This window comes from Solanum pennellii, chromosome 6 (genome assembly GCF_001406875.1).
Source record: "Solanum pennellii chromosome 6, SPENNV200".
Classification (NCBI taxonomy): domain Eukaryota; kingdom Viridiplantae; phylum Streptophyta; class Magnoliopsida; order Solanales; family Solanaceae; genus Solanum; species Solanum pennellii.
In genome coordinates, this window is record NC_028642.1 from 962,990 (window position 1) to 989,534 (window position 26,545).

A 26,545-nucleotide genomic window follows, 5' to 3' on the forward strand; every position below is an offset into this window, starting at 1 on the left:
GTACAAAATAAATATAAATAATAATAATTTTAAAATTGGAGATTCATTTCCCTTAATTAATTAATGAAGGATAATTTTAATTTTTTTCCTTTTTTTAAATAGTCCAAGTTCAAGTTTGTAATGTGAAGTCTATTTTGTTTTGTAATACTACACTTATTTCCATATTTTCCTTCGTAAAAACAACTTTGAAATTATTTAATATTAATACAAAATAATTGCAATTTGACCATTGTTTCATTCGAAGATTGAGTCATTAAATTTTGTTTTGCATAATAAAATGAAAAACTAATTAAAATTGCTTCTGAACTATGTGAAATACATCACTTATACTCTTTATTGTATTTTGGACAAATATGCACCTGTCGTTATCCCACATATTCTTAAGAGTTAACAACTCATATAGCAAGCCACATGTAATTAATCTGTCTACTTAAGTATTGCCAGCTAGGATTCTCACTAAATTGAGTTCAATTTCAACTCGTTGAAGTCTAACCCGTTAATACGAAATTTGTCATTTGACATATCTTTATAACTTATGATCTTAGATTTCATGTCAAATCAAAATAAGACAGACAAATTAAAACGAAAATTTTTTATAGAAGTATATTACTTAATGAACAAGATAAATTAAACTAATGTGAATACATGTATTCCATTAATAAAATTTATCAAAAGCAACAATTCATATGAGGATTTCCTTAAAACCCTAGTTCCAAAAACCAAGAACCCTAACAAGCGTCCAACAATAGCAACCAAGAAAACACCAACATTAAAAGACATAACAGCCAACATAACAACATAACCTAAGCCAATTCTCAAACCATACAAAGTTGTTTGAACAAATCCAACTCTCACATCATCAACATTACTATTCCATTTATTATAATTGCTATGAGAGAGAAATTCGACGAAAATCGCCATGAAAAAGATAACAACAAGTGCCAAAATGTATCCAGGCCAACTTGAGAAGAGAATCTCAGTATCCATAGTCATTTCATTTTTCTTTTCCTCTCCTAATTCTTGATTTTTGTTTGATGAATTAAGAGAGGAGAGTGAGAGTTATGAGGTATTAAAGTAAACAACAAAATGATTGATAGTACATATATTGTAGTAAATGTACTTTTTTTTTCTAGTACAAAATTAAAGGATGAGGTATAATTAAATGGTAGAGTTGTTAAATTAGATTCTTCAAACTTTCTTTCTCATTTAATTTAGTTAGAATAATTGTCTCCTTTGTCTTAATTTTCTTTAGATACTTGTAAGAAAATATGTTTGAAGTTTTTTTTTTTCGAGTTTTATATCTGAACTGTTAAATATTTATGTTTTTATTTGAATTATTACTAACTATTTATCAAAAGCACATCTCAAATATTACTAAACCAAGTATTTATTACAATTGACAAAAGGCACTTGACAACTTAATTTGCCTATAAAATTTCGTCCACATAACAATTGATTCATTAATTTTAAGGTGTGTTCTGATAAATAATTGAGACAATTCATGTAAGAAACACAAAGATTTGATAATTCAAATTAGAATTTCGTAAAAAAAAGAAGTGATAATTCAGATGTCTTTTTAATACTTTCTTTAATTTTCTAATCGAAAGATGACATGAGATATCCTTGAAGTATTGAAAATGATACAAAACTACCTCCATCCACCCGAAAGCGGATTCAGGATTTCAAATACACCATTTCTTTAAAGATAAGATGTAAATTTTTTTAATAACAATAACTCATAGAGTAAAAGATAAAAAATAATAATTTACACTCGATTATAGACAATGAAAAGCAAATGAATCAACCAAATTCAACTAGTCATACCAAGGAGTAAATCACTAGTCACAACATCAAAAATATTGTTAAGCTCCTGGAGTTGCAAATTAGTAACTCTATAAAACACTTCCCCACAAACACTAAAATGAAATGGTATATAACTCGATTTTACATCAACTACCACTTCAATACAAATCATTATAATGAATAAACAAATCTTTAAAAGACCTATACATATCATAAAGATGATGGACCTACAAAAATTACTGCTTCTATCATTATAATTTGGTAGAAAGCAAGGAAGTAGCTGAAAGAAAATTTCTTTAGGTGGTTTAGTGAAGTCAATCAAAGAGATGAAGTTGGTGAGGTAATCAAGAAACTTGTGGACTAACTCTCTAGCTAGTTGCGTAGTAAGAAATTTCAGGAAGGGTGTCCAAACTTTTAATAGTAATTTTTTTTTGATAAAAAAAAATAACGATTTAAATTACCAAAATAAATAATCAAGTTAAGCAATATTTAATTAAATATAAGAATATTTGTAATAGATTAAAAGGGTATAATTTAAAACTAACATAACGAAAATAAATTACAATTGAAAACATAATTTAAATATATTATTACAATTATACTCGATCGCCACAGAGGCGAACCCAAAATTTAAAGACTACGGGTGCACCACTATCTTTTTAAGTTTTAATTTTTTGGTTATCGAAGGTAAAAAAAAAAAAGGTTTTAATTTTTTGGTTATCGAAGGAAAAAAAAAAGGAAACAACAATGGTGCCTAAGTTGGATTTGAACCCACGACATAGTAGCAACTCCAATCAACTAGCTAAAATGAAGTTTTGTGTAATGACGTGCACATTTATCTATATCTTACTTGAGGTATCTATCTAACTATCTATATATATATATATATAATTTATTTTGAAAAGTTATCGGGTGCACGTGCACCCTTACGGATCAATGTAGGTCCGCTTGTCTCGACGAGTTTTCATATCTTGGAACATTTTTATAATAGACTCATTAGAAATAGTACGAAATATTTTCTTTTTAACATAAGACACTATACAACCATTCGATTCGCAAATCGTTTTTGATATACTTAATTGTCGAGAAAGCTCTTTCAACGGTTGCAGTAGCAAAGCAAATTTCACTAAGCGAAATATAAGTGGATAAGTTAAGTTTTTCTTTGTGTCTATCAATTTTCTTGAAAGTTCACCAAGTCCATCTATATCAGAGAATCTTTTATCAGTATCACGTACACCAATAATGTAATTGGCAAGTTGAATCCGAAGGACGCCCATACTAAATTGATCAAATTCATCAGGATACAATTCAGTCATTCTCACTATTTTTCTGATGTCAAAACTAGAAAATGAATTTACTGGATTCAAGCAAGCTACTCCATAAAACAAATCACTTGTCACCTCATTGAAACGATCATTAAGTTCTTGAAGTTGGCAATCAATAATCTTATAAAATACTTCCACATGAAAATGATGTAAAACAGTATGATCAATAATTTTACGTCTTGATCTTCCTATGCTTCGCATATATAGGGCTCACCAAAAGTGGGTATTAAGATGTCATGTTTGATACAAATCATAGATATTTTATTGATCTTATTCCACAAGGAAAATGTATTCAACTTTAAGGAAATAATTCAATTTTAAATGAAAAAAATCCACAAGGAAAAATTATTAAATTTAAAGAAATCTTATTCCACAAGGAAAAGGTATTAAAATGTAAGGATATATTTCAATTTTAATTGAAAAAAAATTGTTAGTGAAAAGAGATTTGAACTTGTAACATCATGAGACTATTAACCACTGAACATTTATGTTAATATTACACATGTTAATTTACTTAATTGAATTCAAGAAGTCAAAATAATTACAGAAAAATAAAAACACGTCTAATTACAGACAAATAAAGCACTTCTGTGCACCAACTGTTGCCAACTCTACTGTGCATTACTTTGTTATTTTAGGGGGGCAAATTCTTTATATATATATAATATAATTTTTTTGACGAAAAAGCCTACGTGCCTCCGCTCCTGCCTTTGACTTATTTTTCTCATGAGTGAGAAGAAGAAGATAGTGATGACGTAGTTAAAGCAAACAAACCTGTTTATTTAAACAAAGTTTGTGATATGGAATTGAAGTATAGTGAAGATGAGTATGAAAATATGACAGAGCATCCTATTGAGTTCTTTTTTTCAATTGTTCTATTGATGAATTAGGTTTATTTGATGCATGATACTAAATTGAGTTCTCTTTTTCAATTGTTCTATTGATGAATTAGGTTTTTTTGATGCATGGTACAAACTTTGCCTTGTAATTTGAAGTTACATTTGAATTTCTTCATAATTTTATTTGGGTCGACGCATATGCTAAGTTAATTTGAAGATTCCATATGAATTTCTTCTGACCTTTATTTGAATCGACGCAGAATACGCTAGTTAGTTTGATTATTGTGGCCTAGCTCATTTTATATACTCAACTGATACTAAACTCAACTCTATGAGCGTGAATTTCAAATGACAAAAAATGGACGTTTCTTTGATTGTAGATTTAGTTTGAACGGTAAAGATGAACATTTAGCTAATTTTTTTATGTTCTCTAATGAAATATATGCATGTTGCCAAATGTTCTATTATGTATTGTAATATACCAAATTATTTGGAACAGATGCTAAATTTTGTGTTTATTTTCTTGTTTTTATTAAAAGAAAGGCTAATGTCTATAAATGATATTTAAAGAATTTTTTTTTAATGTAATTTGTTGTTAAGTAATTCTTAATCATAGTTAAGTGATGTATATTGTCCCTTTAATTTTAGTAACATTTTACCATTATTATTTGTATTAAGGGATGACCTGATAGAATAACATTTCTCAGTAACATCATAAAAGCAGGGCTTACAACAAAGCTAAATGTAATTTCATAATTTAGATCTCAACTTTGCATACATAATCCTCCCGAGACCCTCGTAGGATTACATTGAGTATATCATCATCGTAGAAAGAAAATATTCGTAACTATGACAAATGTGGAAGGAGGAAATCTGAAGGATCATAAAGCTTGCAAATTTACTTGTATATAAAGGGAAAAAGTAGTAATGAAAATTGTTCCAAAAAGAGGCAAAAACCATCTGTTATTCTATATCAACCAAGAAATGATACACCACCAAAAGTTTTAAAAGAAAGATCAAAGTTTTACACAACTCCCTTCTTCACCAGGCCAAACCGTCTAGTGGTATCAGCGGCAAGTTTGACACAAGTTTCGATATAATTCTCATAGTACTCCTTCCCCCTTAACCCGATCGTCTAATGTTAATAAAAATTTTAAAAATGGGAAACAGAATGTTGATTCTCATATGATGCAAGAGGTCTGACTGGCAGCAAAATGTGATAATATTGTTGTTCTTTGAACAAAAATTATATGATCAGGTGTAGAAGAATTTCACATGGGTCGTTCTCCATTAGCGAGCATCTGACCAATGATGTTTGTCACCTGAAAAGAAAGTAAAAAATGACTCGAACCGTTGATATCTATATTTTCAGTATAAAATTACCATGAGACATCTGAAACATAGTTGGAAGAACTAAACCAGTATGACAGTTCAAAGAAAGAAACTGATAACAAGGTATACTGCAGTTGCATTCTAACTCACGAGCCCCGCAAGCATGTGTGCAGACGTGGCAAATGGACGGGTTGAGACTTGAGGTCAAATTGGGCAAGTTGAAAACAGGTTGAGAGAAATTACTATTGAGTATGAAGTATATATACATATAATCCTCACAACTTAAGCAAAAGAAAACCAAAAATGCATAGTAGCTACACTAATAAGATCGTTTGACAATTACTCCACGCCCAATTACACAACAATATTCAAGCAGCAGCAAGTAGAGATGTCTACCAGGCGTTTCTGTCTATATTAAACGGAGTAGTGATACTGAATATTAGCCACGTAGCAAGCTAATCAATAGTCACATGGCAATTTTTGGATAATATTAATAGGCAATATAATAAGGCTTAATGTCATGCTATTATCGGTTACAATTCATTGATGATGTAAGAAAATTACATTGTTCATTCATGTAACTAACTTAGAACCTTCTATGAAGAGTGAGTCATTTTGAGATGTTAAGAATTCTTCATTTAAATAAGCAAATTTTTGTGGAAAATTTTAAGAACCTCGAAAATTCTATAGTAAAAAGAAACTTTTGTGATGATTGACAAAGGATAAATAAGAAACCCGTACGGAAAGGGATGGAGGAACTAATGGATAATTTGAAGGAATAAAGAGAAGAGATTGGGGGGGAAATGCCAAAAAAACAAAACACAAATTTAAAAAAATTAAATTATAAATGGGCTAAGGCGCCAATAAATTCGCAGGAAATTACCAGATCAGAAGAGATAAAAGGGAAGGTGTTTGAGTAGTTTTATAAGCGAAGGTCAAACCAACTTTAAAGTATTTTGGTTTATTTAGTGTTTGATAACAACCACCAAAAGCATTTTCAAGCCACATGACACAAGTTGGATGGTCCCAATTTAAAGTAAAGCTCTCTGAGTTTTGATCAAATAGTCTATATTCATTTATAATCCCCAAAATACTATTCACAACACCAATACCCTGATTCCCCTCCTTTTCCCTGCAATAATTTTTTATAAAAATTGTTACTTGCTTCTATGATTCTCTGCGCTGAACTTCCCATTTTCACCTTATATTGTAACAACTATACTTTCTTTGGAATCTACATTTTTTAGGGGTTACTTTGGACTGCCCAAATCAGCCCATTAACAAAATACAATTTCCCCTTGGCAGGTAGACTTTTGGGTCAATTGTGAAACCCAAAAAGACTTCAAAACGCATGAAAAACCATCCTCAACCCCCCCCCCCCTCAGCACAAGCATCATCATCAGTCATCACGATTCAGGAGTGGCAAAATTGACCCAATAATATATAACCCACCCAACCTGTGTACTACTTTGGGCTATGCTCAGGTAACCTATCAAAGACATTATCCAAAATTTACTTGTGAAATGTCCAACACTAACCTGTGTGAACCCCCCAACTTCACTTGTGAGCTAGCCATTAGTAGGTAATAGTCCCCCACACACATGCTTAATCCGATAGTGTCTATTCCTAATCTACACACTACTCTCCCAAGACCTCTTGTGGAATTACACTGGCATGATGTTGTTGTATACCTGTATCTGCTTTATCAAAGCTCAGTTGCCTGTTCAAATAGTTCCAAAAGTTGAATTATAATATTTTTTTTCTACTTTTTGTTTTCTATTATTTTCTAGTGCTTTACACATGGAAAAAATGCTTTCAGTTGTCTTGCTTGGAGGATCAGTGTGTCCCACATATTATTCATGAAAGTGACTTTATCAAAGCTTGTCTTTTGATACTATCAAACCCATCCTAAATATTAAGTGCTGGTAGTACAAATAAATGCTAATTTAGTATTTTTGTACATTTCTACAATTTGAAGAAAAAATATGAAGCCATAATAGTTGCTAGTGAAACCAGTATTTCATAATATTTCTTCAGTTATGAACTAAAGATTAAGAGCCTGTTTGGATTGGTTTTTGGCTTATTTTTATCATTTTAGCTTTACATTAAGTGCTTATACACACTTTAGAGTTTATCCAAACACTTAGAGGAAGTGCTTACGAGCTCATTTGGTTTGACTTATTTTAAGTGTTGTTAAGCTAAAATAGCTTTAAACACTTTCGGATACCTTAAAAAGTGCTTATAAGCACTTATTTAAGCTAAAATGGTAAAAATAAGTCAAAAGACATAAGTCAAAATGTCCAAACAGGCTCTAAAAGCTACTTTGGCTTAAAAACACTTAAAATAAGTCAATCCAAACATACTCTAATCTATGCTGAGGCATGTAGGCCCTTGGAAATGTTGATTGAACTTTTTGTGATTCATAAAAGACTCTACAATAGACAAAATTATCATTTACTATTTTCTTCAAATAATTATCATATAATAATTATTTTAATATATGGAACTTAGAAATTAATTAAAGTTATAACTCTTAAATCTTTATTTATTTGTAGGATGTAAAAACTCATAATATTTAGGACTTATAAAATAACTTCAATTAATTCCAAAGTCTTAAACATTAGATAATAGTAAATGACAATTACTTGAGAAAATAGTAAATAATAATTTTGTCTATTGTGAAGTCTTTTAATAAAGGACAAAAAGTTCAATCAACGTTCTAAGGCCTTAATACTTTCATATAGTATAGATTATGGATATGGTCGGCGTGTAGTGAATCCGCACTTATTAGTATATACAGTGACAAAACATAATATTTGTTGTTCCATTCAATTTTTATTTTCTTACTTGATAGTGTGATCAAGTTGTATGTGTTGGGTTATCAATCATTACCTAAATTAACTTGGGCATGTTGGTCATGAAATACTTATTGATTTAGCCCTTTTGACTGCCTTAGTTGACCTAACCACCGATTTCTCACTCCAAAGTTCTAATTATCTAGGTCCTAACACTACTCCGCCATTCATTTGCCTACTTTTTAGATTAAACTATTCAATTGCCTTCTTTTTAAATTTCTTCTACCAACTATGACCTAAAAACAAAAGAAAAGGGGATTTTTTTCTGTCACAAACTAGGGTCCAAATATTTTTACCATCATTACTCTCCAGGTTATAATCAACTTTTATGGACTAACTGAATTTGCTAAATATCTATCTTACACTAGCATGAGTATTACAAGCCCCCTTACTTCATAAAATAGATTTTCTCATAAATCTGTTGTATATTAACTAAAATACTCTTTGCAACTTTAAATTATTATTATAAACTGATATGAGCTTAGATGAAGAAATGAGGAACCATATAGCCAACCCAAACCTTTGGTGACCACATCTAGTGACCTTAACGACTCTACCCTAGCCCCCAAGCTAAAATATCATTCAGTAAGAATATTTTGTTTGAGTCAAAAACATAATACTCATTTGCTTTAGTCCACAATGACCAAACAGCCCAAGAAAACAACTTAGTACTTGTTTGCTTTAGTCCACAATGACCTAACAGCCCGGAAAAAGGAACTTAAGTATATGAACTGTTATCTAAACCAAAAAATTGATAGAGATCCTGCAGAAGTGCATGACACAAAAAATTTAAGGAAGAGGAAGATCATAGTTTCTGGCTGTGCTTTTTAGTGTAAGGGCAACTGTAATTTCAAAATTACTGACTTAAAATTCATTTAACTACAAACAGAACACTTATCCTCCCACCAAAAGGAAACAAAATATTATTGAAATGAAATTACGAATGATTTACCTGCTGATATTTCGAGACACAACGATCAATGCAGGTGTTTTCACCCATATATAGCTCACCCTCCTTGTACTTTTTCTCGACACACTTGTTGAAGCACGTATGGGTGAGTCTAGATCACAACAAGAAACAAATTCAGAAATCTTGTACAAATGTCTTCAATGTAAGGAACTATGCAACAATACTGGGGCTGAATTAGAATGAAAACTGAATTGTATGGATAATTACCAAGTCTTAAAATTTTATTTACGAGCTCCAAGAAGATATCTTTGGTGCTGTTAGGTTACTACTAAAGAGACTTGTGACTGAAACAGTCATGATTTGGAACACCTTACTTGTTAAAAAATTCAACCCTGTACTCCATCTCCTTCTCAGCCATGCCAAAAATCTGCATAATAAGGAAAAATATTAGCTTGAAAAGTCCCGCATTCAACTTAGAAGGTGGAACTTCTAACAAATGTGTGATAACCACACACAAAGAATTACTCCTTACAGATAAACATAGACAAAATAATAAACACATCACAGAAGTAAAGAACCTGCTCCGCGTCCACTTCTCTTGGTAAATTATTAGCAGCCATCATTACAGAGCTGTAACACAACAACAACAACACTTGGATCAAAAAGTGATAGCTACACATCTGATCTCAATTGAAGAAACGGGCAACTATGCTAAAAAAAATTTTTTTTTTTTTGATAACCAAGAAAACCCGAGCACCCGTGATACACATTCCCAAACTCAGTGGATAATGAGCCTCCCCTCAATCCTTCTCCACTTAAATACTACGCTTGCCTGCAGCACGATTCGAACCCATGACATGTGCCTAACCCACAAATCACAAACTCAGTCTTACCACTAGATCAAAGCCCTTAGCACAAATATGATAAAACAACTTTATTCTAACAAAACCAACAAATATGAAGATGATATTCAATCATAATACCCCTTATTTACCAATTGCTACTGCACCCACTGCCTTCAACTCAATTAATATTCTAATCAAGAAAATCCAAACTAGAATACAATTAACTACACCAAATGGTATTCAAACAATTTATACATATACACAAAAGTTTAGTTTTTTAAGCTAAATACTATACCAAATAACTTTTCAATTGAACCCTCTTCACAAAACTTATATATTACAGAGATGAAAATTCTAAATTTGCATAATTAAGCAAAAAAGTGATGAAACTTACCGATAAAAATGATCTTGTGCTTTTTTTCGTATTTGAGAGAGGGGGAGATGAAAGGATGTTCGGTTTATTAGGGTTTAACTAGGGTTTTTCTTCCAAGTGAAGAGGAGAGTTTTGGAGGGTCCATATAGACCCGACCCGAATGATATAGTTCTTGACCCGTTTACGTTTTTTTGCATTTTGCTGAGAAAAATAATGAAACACTGGGTATGTTTATTTTAGAGAGAAAATGTTTTTTATAAAAAGTGAGTAAATTTTTTTATTTATTTTATTGTGTTCATTGCAAATAAAATATTCTATTTTAAAATTATTTGTATATAATTTAGATAAATATTGTAATAAAAATTATATTAATAAAAAAAATGCTTAAAGTGATAGTAGTGACTAGTGAGTAGTGACCACAGCAATTTAATAACTTATTTGAGCTTAATAGTTATCAAAATCAGCATTTATTTAGAATGAAGTAAAATTATTCAATTAATAATGCCAACGTTGATAAAATTTTAAAAAACTACCAAATGAAGTAAAATGTATAAGTAAAATTATTACTTGTTAAACCAATTTTTAGAAAGCCAAAAATGTTTTTTCTTTTTAAAAAAATAATAAATATTTAATTTAAAGAGTTGAGATATTTGTTCAATAGTTTATTTAATCGTACGTGGTTAATTGATTATAGCTTTTTATCCAATAGAAAAGAATCATTTGGCCATGTTCGACCCTTCTTGTCCTATCTCCCTTCTTTCTTTTCCGATATTTAGATGTTTATCAGATTTATAATGCGCTTGTTATTATGTTATTAAAAATCTTGTCAAAAATTCGATTGAAACAAAAGTTTGTCAACGAAAGAGTACGCATCCTTCGGGATTTCAATGCTCGTCAATTTAAATTTCAATTCTTTATGATTTTACGTTGAAAATCCTTATTAAAGTGATGTTTATACATTGCCTTAATTTATAAAACTTACTTTCTCTTTTAATAAAAAACCTACAAAATTTAAAATTGTAATTTCGCTTCTATAATTCTAAGTATATAAATGCATTATTTTTTTAAAGAGAAAAATACTACATAAATCTGAAATAATTGTTCTCTATATGATCTAACTATATTTTCTTAATCAATCTTCAAAGGTGGGACATATTTTTATATTTAATACCAATTTCATTTAAAAATTCTCATTTTATTGATCCATCTTTATAGCACTTCATTGCTAAAGCCCAAATGGGCCAAATCAATCAAAATCCATTATAAGCTTTCACTCCTTTTCAATTCAAATCAAACAAAAATTTTGATAATCAAACTTGATTTTTATAAAAAAAAAGGTTGTTTCAAAAGATTTAGATTTTAAAATTTATGAGTTATATATTAAAATATTTATGGATTTGAATTTAGTGTACTTGTCATTCTTTTATTATGAGTTTGTGTCATGTAGAGGATCACTTAGGCATATAGAAATATCACATATTTTTTATCAATCTTCAACAGGTGTGACAATTATTTCATCCAAACATGTAGTTAAGTTTGAGAAGACACTTTTGGCAATTCTTTTTCACTACTAAGAAGATGAAAATGGGGTCCTCTCCCCCTTGTCATTGTGTCCTTTGTGCTCCACAAGAAGAAAAAATAAAGGAAAACTCTACTCCATTGTCATTGCAAGTCCAATTACTCTCTACTTTTAGAAAAAGCAAAAGATAACAAGAAATTACTCCAACATACTCACCATTTCAGCCATGCTTCTCATCATCAACTCCTTTAAAATCCTTCAATTTTCCCCCCTTTTTCCTCAGCCTCTGATCTGATAATCATCAGCTTCTCTTTTTTTCTCAATTTATGAGCTAAGAAGCAGTTACTTCAAGCCATTTCCTTTGAAAGTTCAATCTTTTAAGGTCAAAAGAGTTTCTTGAAATGCTTCAAAAGTTGCATCTTTTTCTCATTCTGTGCTGAAAGGCAATTTCTTTTTGATGAAAAAGTGTCGAACTTTTTAATGCAGAACCTCAAGAATGCTACAATTTGTCCTTGTTTTCTCAATCTGTGAGCTGAAAGACAGTTTTTTTGGGCAATGGGTACTTAAAAGTTTCAACTTTTAACACTTCTCATCTTGAATTTTGATGATTTTCGTTAAATTCTTCAATCTTTCTTCTCAATCTGTGAACTGAAAGACAGTTTTTTGGTTGAAAAATGCCTAATCTTGGAGTTAATAAAGCTGACACAGAGGCAAATGGTGGTTCCAGCCGTCATTCATCGCCGCCGCGGAGGGCGAGCAGTGAGACAATCACAACTGATGGGAGTTTCCACTTAACTGATTCTGATTCTGACCAATCTTGGCACTCACCTTTAGGCTCTATGGATGATATTTCAGTATATTGTGATCAACAGCCACTGAGGAGGGATATTTCTTTGTCAGATGATGAGATTGATTTGGAGAGTGGTGAATTGGAGATGAAGTTTCATAGTAAAGAAGAGAAGGATTGTAGGATTTGTCATTTGAGTTTGTTGAGAAGTGGTGGAATTAGTAGTGGTGGAGATCAAGTGCAAGAGGCTTCAGGTGGGATGGCTATTGAGTTGGGATGTTCTTGCAAAGGTGACTTAGGTGCTACTCACAAACAATGTGCTGAGACTTGGTTCAAAACCAAGGGAAACACGTGAGTACGATCCCCCTATTTCATCAAGTATAATCGTGGTGTCTGAATCAACTTCCTGTATTTATGTGTTACTTGAGTTGCGCGTCTATAGAAAACAATCTATGTGCCTTAAGGGGTAAGGTCTGCTTACACATCCCCCCCAAGACCCGTGGGATTACATTGTGTTTGTTGTTGTTGGTGTCTGGATTTACTTGTGTGCACGTAGCTAATTTTAATTCACGAGGTACCTGCTACTTCCATCCAGCACAAGTGACACTATTGTTGGAAGAATAGAGTTTTTGCCACCGTTGTGACTGAACTTGAGATCTCAGCGTTCTCAGGTCACTTCATTGATGTTGTGTTTGTTAAGTAGTTTTCGATTTGCTGGAGATTTGTGTGCAAAGGCGGTAGATACTTACCCTCATGCATCTGGTGCTTACAATAAACCATGTAAATTTACTATGGTTATTGGTTAAGTGAATTAATAAGGTGAAATGTATGTTAATCTCCAATGACATTATAATTTATGAGCCTGAAGTCGGAAAATAACACCGTATATACAAGTAAAATGATACATGAATTGATTAAATAACATATTTTGGACATGCATAACATAATAGGGTATTGTAGTACAATGATTTCAGGTGCCTTGAAAGGGACAAGTCTTATAGTGCTTGTGTGCTGAATCTCACTAGCAGCAACTTTTAAACCTTTTTTCACACTATAAAAAGAAAAAAAATGTACTTATGCAATCCCTGAACACCCTTCGTAAAATTTCTAGCTCTGCCACTAACGTGAACCGGTAACTATTGTATTAGATCCTTCCAAATGCAAAGTTGTACTGATATATTAGCTAAAGAAGTGAAAAGAATTCTTCCCCTACCCTTTGACCTTTGTGTGTGTACGTTAATTCCTCAATATGTGCCTTCAGTTATGTTAATTCACTGTATTCTATGATTCAGAATTTGTGAAATCTGTGGTGCCAATGCACTGAACATTGCTGGAGAGCAGACAAATGAAGCCAATAATGCTTCAGTAGCCCCTCTTGCAGCGTCCGCAGCACCTATAGCCTTTTCTGAAAGCCAAGGCTGTTGGCATGGGCGCCGTGTCATGAATTTTCTACTTGCATCTATGGTTTTTGCCTTTGTCATCTCATGGCTTTTTCACTTCAATATATTGCCCTAGATGCTTCTGAAGATCGTCCTGGCAACGTGGTTTGTATTGTGAGGATTCAACGTAACTTAACTAGCTTTTACACCGGTTGTCAATCTACTGCAACTCTCCTCCTGAATCCAGGCTTAGGACTTGCAGAAATGTTTTCGTAACTCACAACATTAACCAACTCCAATCCCCAGAAATTTCTACTATCGAGCTACATCTAGGCAGATAACAGGTTTATGAAAGGTGATCTGGTATCTGTGAACATGTCAACGATATATAGTGTTTCAGCCATCAACTTCTCGGTCTTGTTTACGATGATGATTGTTGACTATAATAGAAGATAGTTTTGTTCATCAAACAGCTTGCTGAATTTTAAAGTTCTTCCTATATAGTGTACATATGTAAGTATGTATATAGACGTATATCGATGAAGCAGTAGCATTCTGTTGTATATCATCCTTGAGAACTCTATACAAATCTCTCATGGCTGTTGCAATTGTGTTAGCATCTAAATGTTTTCTTTGATAACAGTTTTTTCGGGCCATCTAAGGCTCATCTCGACTACTCCATTCAGTATATGTTACTTCCCATCAACATAGGTATCGAGCAATTATGCTACTATCAATGGCTGTTGCAATCAACTGTTGTTAGCTACTGAAATTTTCAATATGACACTACTTCCTATATATTTAGCTTATATCCCTTTGTATGTTTTTTCATCACAAAAGTAGTAAGCTATGTGGAGATCTGGTTCTTCAAATAGAATGAATGAACAACTTCTTGTATAATAACTGGAATTTAGATGTTCAAAAATGGTTTCTTGTTTTGATTAACATATGAGTTTTAATTTAACATTTGCATGTTTCATGCCATACAACTTGCAAGTTTCACAAACTAGCACATATATACTACAAGCAGTTCACAACTTGATTGGGCTGACTGTTGCAGTTTTTTTTTTCTACAAGGATGTATGACACCTAAAGAACTTCCACTTTTTGAGATGACAAAAACAGGCGTAGAGACTTCATTACGCGAAGGCATAAAGTAGAATGCTCTATTCTTTTGAATCAGTGACAACGTCTTTTAAACATGATCTCATAACCTCTCCAAGTTTGGAGCAAGCACCAAGACATAGCTCCATTGCCTCGTTAATCTTTGGTGTTGACCATCCTCCAGATACAATCAGTTGAGTGACCTCATTACGCGAAGGCATACAAGTTATCATTAAGCTTCCATCTTGGTAACTTTCTTCCTCGGAAATGGGATCAATGACAAAGTTCTTTCCAATACAAGATACAGAAACTGAGGCAACCAAGTCGTATAGCAAAATTCCTGCATCTGCTAAAGCTAGACTAGCACATGATATGACCACGGGGAGATCACTTCCACCAGATTCCAATACCAAAGCAAAAACATCCACACAAGTCTTTGGGAAGGATTCCAGAATTATAACACCCTCTAAAGCTTTGTGTAACATTGAGGAAAGTTCCTTGTTGTCTGATCCCTGCCCACGATTAGGGGTGGCAAAACTTGTGTAACTAACATTACAATTTAAGCGTCCTGTATCACTGTACATCATTGCCTTTTTACTTTCCCTTGGTCCGAACACAGATACGATTACCTTGGTGTTCCCAAACTCTGCATATGCTGATCCTGCAGCTGTACTCACAGCACCAGTCTTCAGATAAGCAGGACGGCACTGATAGAAGCCACGATTATCAGGACGAACCCAATCAGCATCAGCAATAGGGATTCTCTTCTTCTTGCGTGTTGCTGGAGACGGTGAATATGTCGTTGGCGTCGACCCTGATTTTCCAGCCATCAGCTTCTGAAAAAAAAATTACCCTGTAGGTGAGTCCAAGAGATGTCTTGGTTTAATGATAATACAGAAAAAAAAGTAGAACATCGAGGATTTTAGTCATTGTAACACATCATTAAATATAATTAAAACTCTCCACTAAAATTGAGCTATATCAAGTTGGAAGTATTATAATGGTATACAGACTCCAAAGGCTCTTTTAAACCCAAAAGGCCAAAACCAACAAGACAGCTGGCCTCGCCAAAATTTTTGGCTATTACAGTAAAGTGTAAGTTGACTTCGAATCGGTTCAAATCAGCCGTCTCAATAATTTCAGGCAAGGTGTAGTACAATTTGATAAAACATAAGCTTATTGAAAGCTTTTTAAAAAGTATGAACCTTCAAAATGAACTATAGTAAAATGTAACAACATAACTGGAGAAAGTGATATAGGTATCATTTGACTCTGTATAGGCTAAAGCAAACTCACTAACTAGACCACTTTGAATTTGTCTTCCAAATTTTGACAAAAGTGATGGAGGGGAAGAGCTAGTTATTCTCTCCTAAAATCAGGTATATTTTAGCCCATATTTGTAAAAGAGTTCACATTGTGCAATACACATAATCAACAACATACCTAGTGAAATCCCACAGGTGAGGTCTCGGAAGGGTAGAATGTATGCAAACCTTACCACTACCTCATGGAGGTAGAGAGGCAATACACATAATCAATTAGCACATATCTCAACATATCTCAATGCTAAGGGGAAATTAGATTGTTAAAATGATAAAATCTCTTGTACGTGTTACTATTAGACATGCAAAAAGATGTTTGTAAATAAGAAATCAATCAATCATTAACTCCTCAATCCCAAACAATATGTTCGCAATTTACGAAATGAAATTCTTCAAACACATATGTTTAGAAGTAAAATTTAAGCATTTGACATTCCAAAACCGCAAACACAAAATATACAAAGGAAAGATGCAAAAAACATACTACTGACAGGATACAATATTCACCATATATGCCTACCTGTTGTTCACCATACCTCCAGTTACCCTATCGTATGAGAGTTCTACCTTATTTTTTGTTCCTTTATTGCAGTAATATCCGGACACATCTTGCTAGTATCTCGACTAATCCGCTGGATCCATGCAACTAGTCTAGGTACCACATAATCCTACCTACCAAGGCTAGGCTGATGAGAAGGATCCACCCCCTTTTCGGAAGAGGGATAAATTCATCAAATGTCACATTTATTGGACAATGCATACATATAGAAAATAGGAGGAGGGGGTGTAAGATAACCCAAGAAAGTTCAGCTGGAAAAGTTTCAGATTCAACGTCTCACATAAAATGCAAATATCTAGAAACTTGGAAGGCAAGAATTACTAACAAATGAGTGATGACCATACATACAGAAAGAACTATTCCTTACAGATAATCAAAGACTAAAATGATAAGCACATCACACAAGTAAACAACATTCTCCTTCTCAATTTACGCTGGTAGGTTATTAGCAGCCACCTTTATGGAGCTATGAGACAAAAAACAACACTTGGATAAAAAAGTCTAGTTACAGGTCTGATCTCAATGCAGAATAAAAAGTAAATACTTTGTGTTTTTTGAAAACCGAGAAATGTCAGAGGGCTAGTGATACTCGGTTTGAAACGCAATTGATAATGGGCTCACCCCATGCCCTTTCTCCACTTAAATACCAGGCTTTCTTCAGCAAGGTTCAGACACGTGCCTAACCCACATATCACAAGCTACAGTCTTACCACTAGGCAGACCAGGGGAGAATATGCTAAAAGAACTTTATCATATTAAAGCTGAGGAATGTAAGGATGATGTTGAATCTGCGCAACGAATCTACTCTATTGTGTGTATCAATTGCTACTGCACCCTGCACCCACTGCCTTCCAGGCTTCAAATCAATGCTGTTTGAGTGTGTTTGTACAGAAGGATGACATCCAATCGTCATACCATTATTCCCTAGGCACTGAATCTGCTACATGCGTAGCAAGTTTAAATACACACACTGCCTTGAACTCCATGTGTCTAAGCATACATTTAACAATGGCTGAGCCAAGAAAAACCTATTAGGAGGATTCAAAAAAAATCCAAACTTCCATAATGAGCGAATACACATAACTATACCAATGAGATTTAACAATTAATATAAACCACAACAACAACATACCCAGTGTAATCCCACAAGATTCAACAAATAATACAACAACATACCCGGTATAATCTCACAAAATAGAACATGGGGTTACAATGTAACCTGATCTGACTCAAGGGGAAGATACAATAATTACTATATTCACATAAAAATTTAGTCTTTATGCTAATTATAACACGTAACTTTCCAGCAAAAGGGATTCAATTGAACCCTCTTCAAAAACATACGCCCCCGCCACTGCAAATATAATGACATTCATATTGAAACAAACATGAAAAAAAAAACAAGTGAAGAAATTTACCGATGAAATTATCTTCTGCTCTTTTTCGTATTTCAAAGAGAGGAGGGAGAAGAAATGATGTTTAGTTTATTAGGGTTTTTCATCCAAGTGAAGAGGGAAGTTTTAGAGGGTATAACCCGACCCGACTCGACCCGGACGCTATGGTTCTTGGGACAAAAAAAGTGTACTTCTTTTTATTCTCAATTTTTTAACATTAAATTTGGAAAAATATAATTTAAGAGCTAAATAATGCATGTTCAGATTATTTTTTTTTATTTTTACGAATAGTTTTTTTTAAAATTTAACTTGATTCTGAGATACATATCTAAATGTTTGTTAAATAAATTATAAATGTTTATGGGAAGTCTATATCAATTGATATATTATTTAGCTGAGTTTAATAAATATCTTCTTTATTTCATTTAATCTATTAAAAATAAAATATTTTTTCTATTTCATTTAATTTATAAAAAATGATACATTTTTTATTTAATAAATATTTAATGAGATTATATCAACATTTTGATTATATTGAATCTCATTTAATTTATAATTTTTGTTTGTAAAGATTAATTTTTCTATTCACTAATTTATTTAATTGAAGAATAATTTTAAAATATTACACAGTCTCATATTTTTTAAATTTTATATTAAATTAAATTCCATCACATAAATCACAATACGCGAAACAATAATTATCATCTAATATGTAATTGTTTGGCTAAGTCTTTGTGAGACCTATTGTTTTTTTTTTTTTAAAAAAGTATTTATGTTGTTTGACAAAAGAAAAAACAATTTTATCATAAGCTAAAAAAAAAAAAAAACTTGCAGCCTTTTTCAAAATATTGTCAAACACTAGTTGCTGCTCAAATATTTAATTGATCGTTGTTAAAATATTTTTTAAAATAATGTGATTTTAGAAAGAGATTAAATAAATGATTTAATTTCGATCGAAATAAATAATTTAATTTTACAAAATTAATTTAATAAAAAAAATGAAATAAAACCTAGGTCCTTTGCCCAAATAGCTAAACCCTGCAAGTTTTCTCCTCTTGGACCTTTGCCATCACTTCTCCGTTAGATTTTCTTTTTTTCAACAAAATTTGAAGCTTTTACTTGCGGTGGAGCATCAAAGTTTACATCTTTGGTCTTGATTTAAGGTACCCATTTGTTCTATGTGTTTATTTTCATCTCAAAGAATTCCTTTTTTTGCTCAAAATATTCAAGATTCTTGATTATATTTCACAATCTTAGTTAATTGTGTTAAATTATGTATTGCTACTCCTCTTGTCCAAATTTAGGTGAATGGGTCAAAGCATCTTATATTTTGTGGCTATTGGGGCATAAATTCTTTAAGTTGTTTTAGAGTAAAAGTTACATTTTTTTGTAGACTAAATAATTGTTAATTCAAAAGATTTAAAAAAGAGTTTGATAGAATTGTAGTTGGATTCATTGATTTCTGAATCTGAAAACATAATGGTGAGTAGATTGACACAGATTTCATATCAGCACATTTATGTAGACATATCTTGAAATTTCAGGTTTCTTTGGCCTGTAGTATCATTGTTGAACAAAACAAACCTTAAATTTCAATTGCTTTTAATCCTCAAAATCGTGTTAATACCCGTCCGCAGCTAACTTGCTTCCCCTCTTTCCAACAACAATGTACCTTGTGGAATCCCACAAGTGGGGTTTGGAGAGGGTATGATGTATGCGAACGTTACCTTACCTTTTTGTGGTAGAGAAAGTATTTTTCAATAGGTACTTGGCTCAAAAGGGAAGTATCCGACTTAGGATTATAAGAAAAGAGCTAACAAAGTAGCAAAATAAAAAATAGATGCAACAGGAAATAATAATACACATCGAAGAACAAGAAGCTATGTGATAATTAAATAATATTAAAAGGACAAGAGAAGAGGGAAGGCTATCTCACTCTCTCTCCCACACAGAATGTGACAATATCCAACTACCTACTAACCTTCTATCTTAATCCTCAAGACCTCAACTTTGATATGATCCTTCTATATATGACACCCCGTTGATATTATATCTCCTGAATTTAACCGGATAATATATTACTCCCTCCGTTTCAAAAAGGATGGCTAGTTTGACTTGGAACGAAATTTAAGAAAAGAAAGAAGACTTTTTTAATCTTGTGGTTCTAAATTAAAGTTATGTCAAATGTACCAAAATGCTCTTTGATCTTGTGGTCTTAAACATACCACGTGGAAAGTTAAAAGTTAAAGTTTTACCAAAAAAGGAAAGGGGTCATTCTTTCTGAAATAGACTAAAAAGGAAATAGGGTCATTCTTTTTTAAACAGAGGGAGTACTTATTTACTTCCCATGTCAAATTTGAAAATAGCTCGAGGTTGCGATTTGTGGGGTAAAAATAATTTGATGGTATTTTGCCTATCTGAATTTTGAGTTAGAAAACATATCTTATCCTAATCTTGGGTAAAGGAAGAGAGTTGGTTTAGGTAGATAGCTAGTAAAAATGGTCTAAATATGATGAATCCTCTGAATATGAATACAAAGATTTGGGTTAAGGAAGAGAGTTTGGGAATGGGGAGTAGGTGATTGATTTGTTCAAATGAAAATTTTTTTAAAAAAACCTGAGTCATACAATGGCAAGAAGCAATATGCACCCATTGCCACCAAAATAGTGTGTCACTGGCCAAGGAACTCTGAGACATACATTTGCTTCTACTGCTATTATATCTGTGGTTATTTGTTTCCCAAAGTTAACCTTTCTTTGGGCACTTTTTCATGTCTTTTTCATCCATTTTGACCTCTGTTGAATATTTTTAGATATGAAGCAAAGCTAGAAAACAGTACTTCTGACTAGTTGACTCAAAGGCGACAACCCCAAAATGCCTCTAAAGTCTAAGGTCTATTGAAGCTTTAAGTGCAAAGCGCAAATAAAGCGTGGCCTTTAATGAAGAAATGCGCGAATGAAGAAAACATACAAATATGTATGTGTAGTCCTGTTGATTTCATGAATTAGAAAAATCAGATATTGACTAAGAGATATACTTAAGATCTGAAAGCATGAAAGCATGTTAGGGATAATGCATTAATTCTGGAAAATTAGGTGAGATGACCAGCTTTTGGGCCTGGTATGAGATCTTAGTCATTGTTTGGAAAGTAGTACTCCCTCCATCTCAATTTATATGAAGGTGTTTGACTAGGCATAAAGTTTCAATTTATGTGAAGGTGTTTGACTAGGCATAAAGTCTCAATTTATTTGAAGGCGTTTAAAAGTCTAATACTTATAAGCATTAATGGAAAGTATATAAACAAAGAAATCGATTTTTTTCCCGATAAAGTGACATATCAATTGTTTAGTGCCACCTCTTTGGGGTTACGCTAAATGGCAGGGAAAAGTATGTCTTCGAGCCTTCATGACGACACCACACGTTAAGCGAGGGGAAACACTCAACATGTTGTGCACCTCTGACTACACTGGTTAAACAATTATAGTTGATTATGCTTTGGTCTTGTAAAACATTGGATCACATAATTAAGGTCCTTAGGATTTTGAATGTTTCTTATGGTAGTACGATATTGTTTGCTCTTTAGATAATAGTTCACTGAAAGCACTAATCAGGAGAAACATGTGTTAGGTGAAAGAAGTTTGCTTTCTTACCATTTGACAACTCTTATCTCACTTCTTATATGGTTCTTTTCTTCTTTTTCAATCCGTAGACTACATTCTATTCGAAATTTAAAAAATTTGCTAATTGTTTCAAATTATCATCATTTCTGGAAATAGTCAATGGAGCACGGTTCATTTGAAGATCAGTCAAAAGCAACATTCTCGCTGACAGATGAGGATCATACACTGGCAAATGCTGTTAGATTCACTCTAAATCAAGAGTTAGTAATTCATCTCTTCCTCTTTCCTTTCTTCTTCCATTATGCAGTAGTCACTGCAAGTGTACTAATATAAACTATTTTCTAGAATTTTTCTTGAATATATTACTCAACTCGTAATATAGATAGCCTCCTTATCTCGTTTTGTTACATTCCACTGATCTTACGTTAATGTTGTTGCATGGTCTGTCTGCCGCTCCCCGTCCCCCCTCCCCGCTCTCTCTTTTCTTGAGAGTGGTTTAAGAAACAAACTTAGGACAATGATTAACTTATGTCTACTTTCTTGCAGTCCCAGAGTAACATTTTGTGGTTACAGCATTCCACATCCCTCTGATGCTCGAGTGAATATAAGAGTTCAGACTACTGGTAAGGCTTAAGTATCTTGATATTTCTAAAACTTGTACAAAAGAAAAAAAAGCTTATATTTTCTGATTTATTTTAAACTTGAATATGCATCCTGCTTCCACATTAACATAACATGCTTGATACTGGCTAAAACTTTCATCATGAACTTTTTATATAGCTGTTGGACTTTCTGGCCAGTTGGTTTTGGTGGAGAAAATATTGTGATGCTTCCCATCAAAAATTCACCTTTTTCTTTCAGTTTATTTGATCTGGTTCATGCAGTAGATTGTGTTATTAGATATTTCTACAACATGCCTATGTACATTATAATATGATAAAAATTTTTCTTGATAACCGTGGTGGCTGGGCTAGCTTATGCGCACCTCGACTAATTCCAAGGAATACCTGTTAGTTGTCACCTCCCACCAACAAGTACTGATACCTCTGTCCACCTAGGTTAGGACAGATGGGAAAAAATCACCTAGTGTTTTTTGTCTCTGCTGGGATTTGAACCCTCATGGTTCTCAACATACTTCATTGACCACTAAGCCACACCCTTGGGTATTGTACATTGTATGATAGGACCACTTGTAAATCGTTTAGAACAATTTGCAATGGTCTTTTTATACTTCAATATGTTTACACCCTTCTATTCTGAGAAATGTTGTGGATCTCTGTTTAAGTTTTGGTACATCAAGATTTTCTGCAACTTATAGTGGTCTTCTATTGCAGGGGATCCAGCAAGGGAGGTATTCAATGATTCATGTCAGGATCTTATGCTTATCTGCGAACATGTTAGAGGCACATTTGATCAGGCTGTTTTAAAGTTTAAAACCGGAAAAGGTCTGAGTGCTATGGATATCAAGAAATGATTTGACTAATAGTTTAAATAGCCTTCTATCCATGTGATTTTTTTCCTGTTTTGCAAACACGAGGAAACCATCAAAAGCAATTGTTTATTTGGTGCACTAAGTTGCTTTTTTTGCAAAATCATGCTAAAGAATGCACCTTGGGCTGTATGGAAATATTAATCTGCACATTGGTTGTTTTAAGTAGTAATTTTATGTTCTAGTTTATGTGATTGTGAATATCATAGATCTCTTATCTGCTTGCACTCATGCGTGTATTATCTTAGTTCGTGCATTATGAACTCCATCCATAGAAACCTTAGTATGTAAATGAGGCTAAGAAGTTCTCAAAGTTGGTTAGCCTTTGTATATATCCCTTTGTTTTTATTTTGGTTTTCTTTAGTTGTTACTGTAGAGTGACCTTATCTTCTGTTATTTTAATCGCGTAAGGCATCTTTCCATTTGGTCCAAGAACTAAGAGCGCTCTCAGAGAATGTGTTTGAAGGCTAATGGTCATATTAGTCGTTTTCTGGGAAATACTTTTTGTAGAAGATTAGAGCTTCATGTATAACTCAATTTTCTATCATGTTCCATTTGAGTAGTTGTTTTTCTCCATTTCTGCAAGTCGTAAGCTCGGATGAAGGTGGACAGTTATTTAATGGTCCATTTGAGTAGTTGTTTTGACTTTCATATATCATCAAAACTGCATACATCAAGAAACTAGTTGCTTCCTACAACCTTGATTAAACACACTTTTAAGTAGTTGAGTGGACGGTCTGATTCCACCTAGAGTCGACTATTGACAAACTGTAGTCTAATCTTTTTCAGTGTTGAAAGTGCATCTTTCATGCTAATCCTTGCATCAGGTGCCACTTAAGTGCAGTACAAAGCTAATTCCATGATAGATAACAAACATTGCATCTTTGCGTCAACTTGTTCATCCCCTGGCGGTACCAAATTAGAATCCACCACCGTATGAATTCCACTTGGGAGGAATTACTAACCCAACGTTGTATGCTCAATTCTTCGGTAAATATTTCATCACTTGGCCTCTTTCTTGTGAACGTCTCCATCATCAGAATGCCAAAACTATAAACATCACAGCTCGTGGATACTATTCCATCTTGTCCATACTCTACAATCGTGGTAAAATATGAGTATATCAATCTATATGTAGGGGAAAGAATTGTTTGGAGTAGTTAAACGATATCAGAAAAGATTTTGAAACTTGTAATATACCTGGAGCAATATATCCAATGGTTGCAATTGTCCTTGTTTGAACAAAAGCCTCCCCTGCACCTAGCAATTTTGCAATGCCAAAATCACTTACATGAGCAACCATTTCTTGATCTAGCAATACATTGCTTGGTTTCAAGTCACAATGCACCACAGGGGCTGAGTAGCCATTATGGAGATAGTCCATTGCAGATGCAACATCTATCATTATCTCCAGTCTCTGCAATAAGTTCAAGAACAAGTTGTGAGAGTATAACCACTTATCAAGTGTCCCGTTGGGCATGTATTCCAACACAAGGGCCTTGAAATCAAGGTTTGCACAGCTTGTAATGACTTTTGTCAGATTTCTGTGGCGAAGGTTGCGGAGTATCTCACATTCCGTGTCAAAACTTTTGAATGCACCCTCAACTTGCACATTGAATACCTTTGCTGCCAAAAGAGTACCATCCTTAAGTATCCCTTTGTAGACCACACTAAAACATCCTGTACCAAGCAAGTTGCTTTCGTCGAATCCTTCTGTTGCATGTTCAAGTTCATAATAGGAAATTCTTTCATGTTCTTTTACCAGAGACACATCTGCTTGGCTTGCATGCTTCTTTGTCTTTCTCAATCTTAACACCACAAATCCAACGGCCAACACAAGGAGTAATCCAATACCTAACAGCGTATATAAACCTATAAGTACTCCTTTTCTTCTTGACTTCTTTGTAGATTTGGTTTGACATGGTTTAATGTAAAACCGGGAGTCACCACAGAGTGCATCATTGGACAAGAAGGATTGACTAGTGACATTTGCAAAAGGACCACCAATGGGAATTTCTCCACTGAGTTTATTGAATGAGAAGTTCAGGTACTTGAGATGCACAAGAGCTTCTAAAGACTTTCGAATTTTACCACTAAGATTATTATAGCACAAATCTAAGAATTCCAATGCCAACATTTTTCCAAATGAATCTGGAATAGGCCCTTCTAGTCTATTATGTGCCAGGGAAAGATTAATCAAATTATCTAGACCCCCTAGAGTACTAGGAATCTTATCAGAAAAATTATTTTTTGACAGACCAATGAGTGTTGTCTAAGATCTATGAGCTGCAGTGTTGATATGTTGAAAATGCTTGAAGGGACAGAGCCCCTAAACATACCATCAGGCAAACTCAGCAGCTGTAGTTTCTTAAGATTACCTAGCTCCGCTGGTATCTCTCCTGTAAATTTGGGGAAATATATACGAGTTAATTACCAATTTGGCGGAATAAAATTCTCATAAATATCATATTACCTTGCAAGTGTTGCTCTCCGGGAAATAATGTTGTAAGAGCTGTTAAGTTGGCTAGCTCTCTTGGTATAGTTCCTACAAACTCATTGAGCAACAATGACAATCTTTGAAGCTTTCTGCATTTCTCTAGGCTTGGTAGAATAACTCCATCTAGGGAGTTGCTTGTTAGGTGAAGTTATTGCTTCTAACATTAATGTATTTCAACCTCTGCAACTGAGCAATTGTTGTTATAGATGTTTAGGAATACGAGAAATGAGAGGTTTCCGAGGTGTGGAGGAATGGTACCATGAAGGTGCATGCTGGAAATGTTTAAAGCAGTGACTCGATGGTGTCGAGAGCCACAAGTGATTCCAATCCAGCTGCAAACAGGGCCGGAAGACGACCAGTTGCTTGCTAAGATGTTGTTAGGATCAAAAGAAATGTGAGATTTGAATGCAAGAAGAGCAGCTTTATCAGTGTTAACATTAGCAAGTGAAGTATGGTGATGGAGTAATAGAATCAAAATTGTAAGAGCAAAGAAAATATTGAAAATTTTGCCCATAATATCAAATGATGTTAGAAACTGGAAACAGTTTAGTTTTGCTAATATATAGATGGGGTGGGGGTGGGGGGGGGGGTCG

General features: G+C 33.3%; 5 protein-coding genes across 12 annotated transcripts; 2 read left to right on the forward strand and 3 right to left on the reverse strand.

Moving 5' to 3' along the window:
- Positions 1-4,857: 4,857 nt before the first annotated feature.
- Positions 4,858-10,458, reverse strand: LOC107023423 (mitochondrial import inner membrane translocase subunit TIM10-like). Of its 7 annotated transcripts, none has more exons than XM_015224115.2 (6): positions 10,304-10,457; positions 9,822-9,927; positions 9,643-9,694; positions 9,439-9,491; positions 9,107-9,215; positions 4,858-5,289 (listed from the first exon to the last, which is right to left on the reverse strand). In XM_015224115.2, exons 3-6 carry the CDS (start codon positions 9,685-9,687, stop codon positions 5,239-5,241), a joined length of 258 nt encoding a protein of 85 aa, XP_015079601.1. In that variant the 5' UTR covers positions 9,688-9,694; positions 9,822-9,927; positions 10,304-10,457; the 3' UTR covers positions 4,858-5,238. The 7 variants fall into 7 exon arrangements, 4 of the variants coding, with proteins under 4 accessions (XP_015079601.1, XP_027773502.1, XP_015079600.1 ...); XM_027917701.1 differs by having other exon boundaries at positions 9,805-9,927; XR_003578887.1 differs by having other exon boundaries at positions 5,259-5,289; positions 9,332-9,491; positions 10,304-10,458.
- A 1,262-nt stretch (positions 10,459-11,720) lies between these two features.
- Positions 11,721-14,576, forward strand: LOC107023424. 2 transcript variants are annotated; one of them, XM_027917702.1, is made up of 3 exons: positions 11,721-12,183; positions 12,288-12,939; positions 13,881-14,576. In XM_027917702.1, exons 2-3 carry the CDS (start codon positions 12,476-12,478, stop codon positions 14,101-14,103), a joined length of 687 nt encoding a protein of 228 aa, XP_027773503.1. In that variant the 5' UTR covers positions 11,721-12,183; positions 12,288-12,475; the 3' UTR covers positions 14,104-14,576. The 2 variants fall into 2 exon arrangements, with proteins under 2 accessions (XP_027773503.1, XP_015079603.1); XM_015224117.2 differs by having other exon boundaries at positions 11,721-12,939.
- A 283-nt stretch (positions 14,577-14,859) lies between these two features.
- LOC107023425 (exosome complex component RRP41-like) lies at positions 14,860-18,495 on the reverse strand. Its single transcript, XM_015224118.2, has 2 exons — positions 18,371-18,495; positions 14,860-15,907 (listed from the first exon to the last, which is right to left on the reverse strand). The coding sequence occupies exon 2, from the start codon at positions 15,899-15,901 to the stop codon at positions 15,134-15,136; it is 768 nt and encodes a 255-aa protein (XP_015079604.1). The 5' UTR covers positions 15,902-15,907; positions 18,371-18,495; the 3' UTR covers positions 14,860-15,133.
- An 860-nt stretch (positions 18,496-19,355) lies between these two features.
- Positions 19,356-23,665, forward strand: LOC107023426 (DNA-directed RNA polymerases I and III subunit RPAC2-like). Its single transcript, XM_015224119.2, has 4 exons — positions 19,356-19,509; positions 22,123-22,226; positions 22,513-22,589; positions 23,301-23,665. The coding sequence occupies exons 2-4, from the start codon at positions 22,126-22,128 to the stop codon at positions 23,438-23,440; spliced, it is 318 nt and encodes a 105-aa protein (XP_015079605.1). The 5' UTR covers positions 19,356-19,509; positions 22,123-22,125; the 3' UTR covers positions 23,441-23,665.
- A 406-nt stretch (positions 23,666-24,071) lies between these two features.
- On the reverse strand, positions 24,072-26,486 carry LOC107021935 (probable LRR receptor-like serine/threonine-protein kinase At3g47570). Its single transcript, XM_027918089.1, has 3 exons — positions 25,929-26,486; positions 24,656-25,854; positions 24,072-24,551 (listed from the first exon to the last, which is right to left on the reverse strand). Exons 2-3 carry the CDS (start codon positions 25,590-25,592, stop codon positions 24,307-24,309), a joined length of 1,182 nt encoding a protein of 393 aa, XP_027773890.1. The 5' UTR covers positions 25,593-25,854; positions 25,929-26,486; the 3' UTR covers positions 24,072-24,306.
- Positions 26,487-26,545: the final 59 nt, after the last annotated feature.

What these genes read in the sequence shown, in the direction of transcription:
- LOC107023423 (XM_015224113.2), bottom strand. Translation starts at nt 9,744, where the DNA reads ATGTGTAGCTATCACTTTTTGATCCAAGTGTTGTTGTTGTTGTGTTAC. An exon ending in GAGAAGTGGACGCGGAGCAG is followed by an intron (nt 9,492 to 9,642) that starts GTTCTTTACTTC and finishes CTTATTATGCAG; the next exon opens with ATTTTTGGCATGGCTGAGAA. An exon ending in GTGTCTCGAAATATCAGCAG is followed by an intron (nt 5,290 to 9,106) that starts GTAAATCATTCG and finishes CTTTCTTTTCAG; the next exon opens with GTGACAAACATCATTGGTCA.
- LOC107023424 (XM_015224117.2), top strand. Translation starts at nt 12,476, where the DNA reads ATGCCTAATCTTGGAGTTAATAAAGCTGACACAGAGGCAAATGGTGGT. An exon ending in TTCAAAACCAAGGGAAACAC is followed by an intron (nt 12,940 to 13,880) that starts GTGAGTACGATC and finishes TCTATGATTCAG; the next exon opens with AATTTGTGAAATCTGTGGTG.
- LOC107023425 (XM_015224118.2), bottom strand. Translation starts at nt 15,901, where the DNA reads ATGGCTGGAAAATCAGGGTCGACGCCAACGACATATTCACCGTCTCCA.
- LOC107023426 (XM_015224119.2), top strand. Translation starts at nt 22,126, where the DNA reads ATGGAGCACGGTTCATTTGAAGATCAGTCAAAAGCAACATTCTCGCTG. An exon ending in AGATTCACTCTAAATCAAGA is followed by an intron (nt 22,227 to 22,512) that starts GTTAGTAATTCA and finishes ACTTTCTTGCAG; the next exon opens with TCCCAGAGTAACATTTTGTG. An exon ending in TATAAGAGTTCAGACTACTG is followed by an intron (nt 22,590 to 23,300) that starts GTAAGGCTTAAG and finishes CTTCTATTGCAG; the next exon opens with GGGATCCAGCAAGGGAGGTA.
- LOC107021935 (XM_027918089.1), bottom strand. Translation starts at nt 25,592, where the DNA reads ATGTTGGCATTGGAATTCTTAGATTTGTGCTATAATAATCTTAGTGGT. An exon ending in CATTGGATATATTGCTCCAG is followed by an intron (nt 24,552 to 24,655) that starts GTATATTACAAG and finishes CCACGATTGTAG; the next exon opens with AGTATGGACAAGATGGAATA.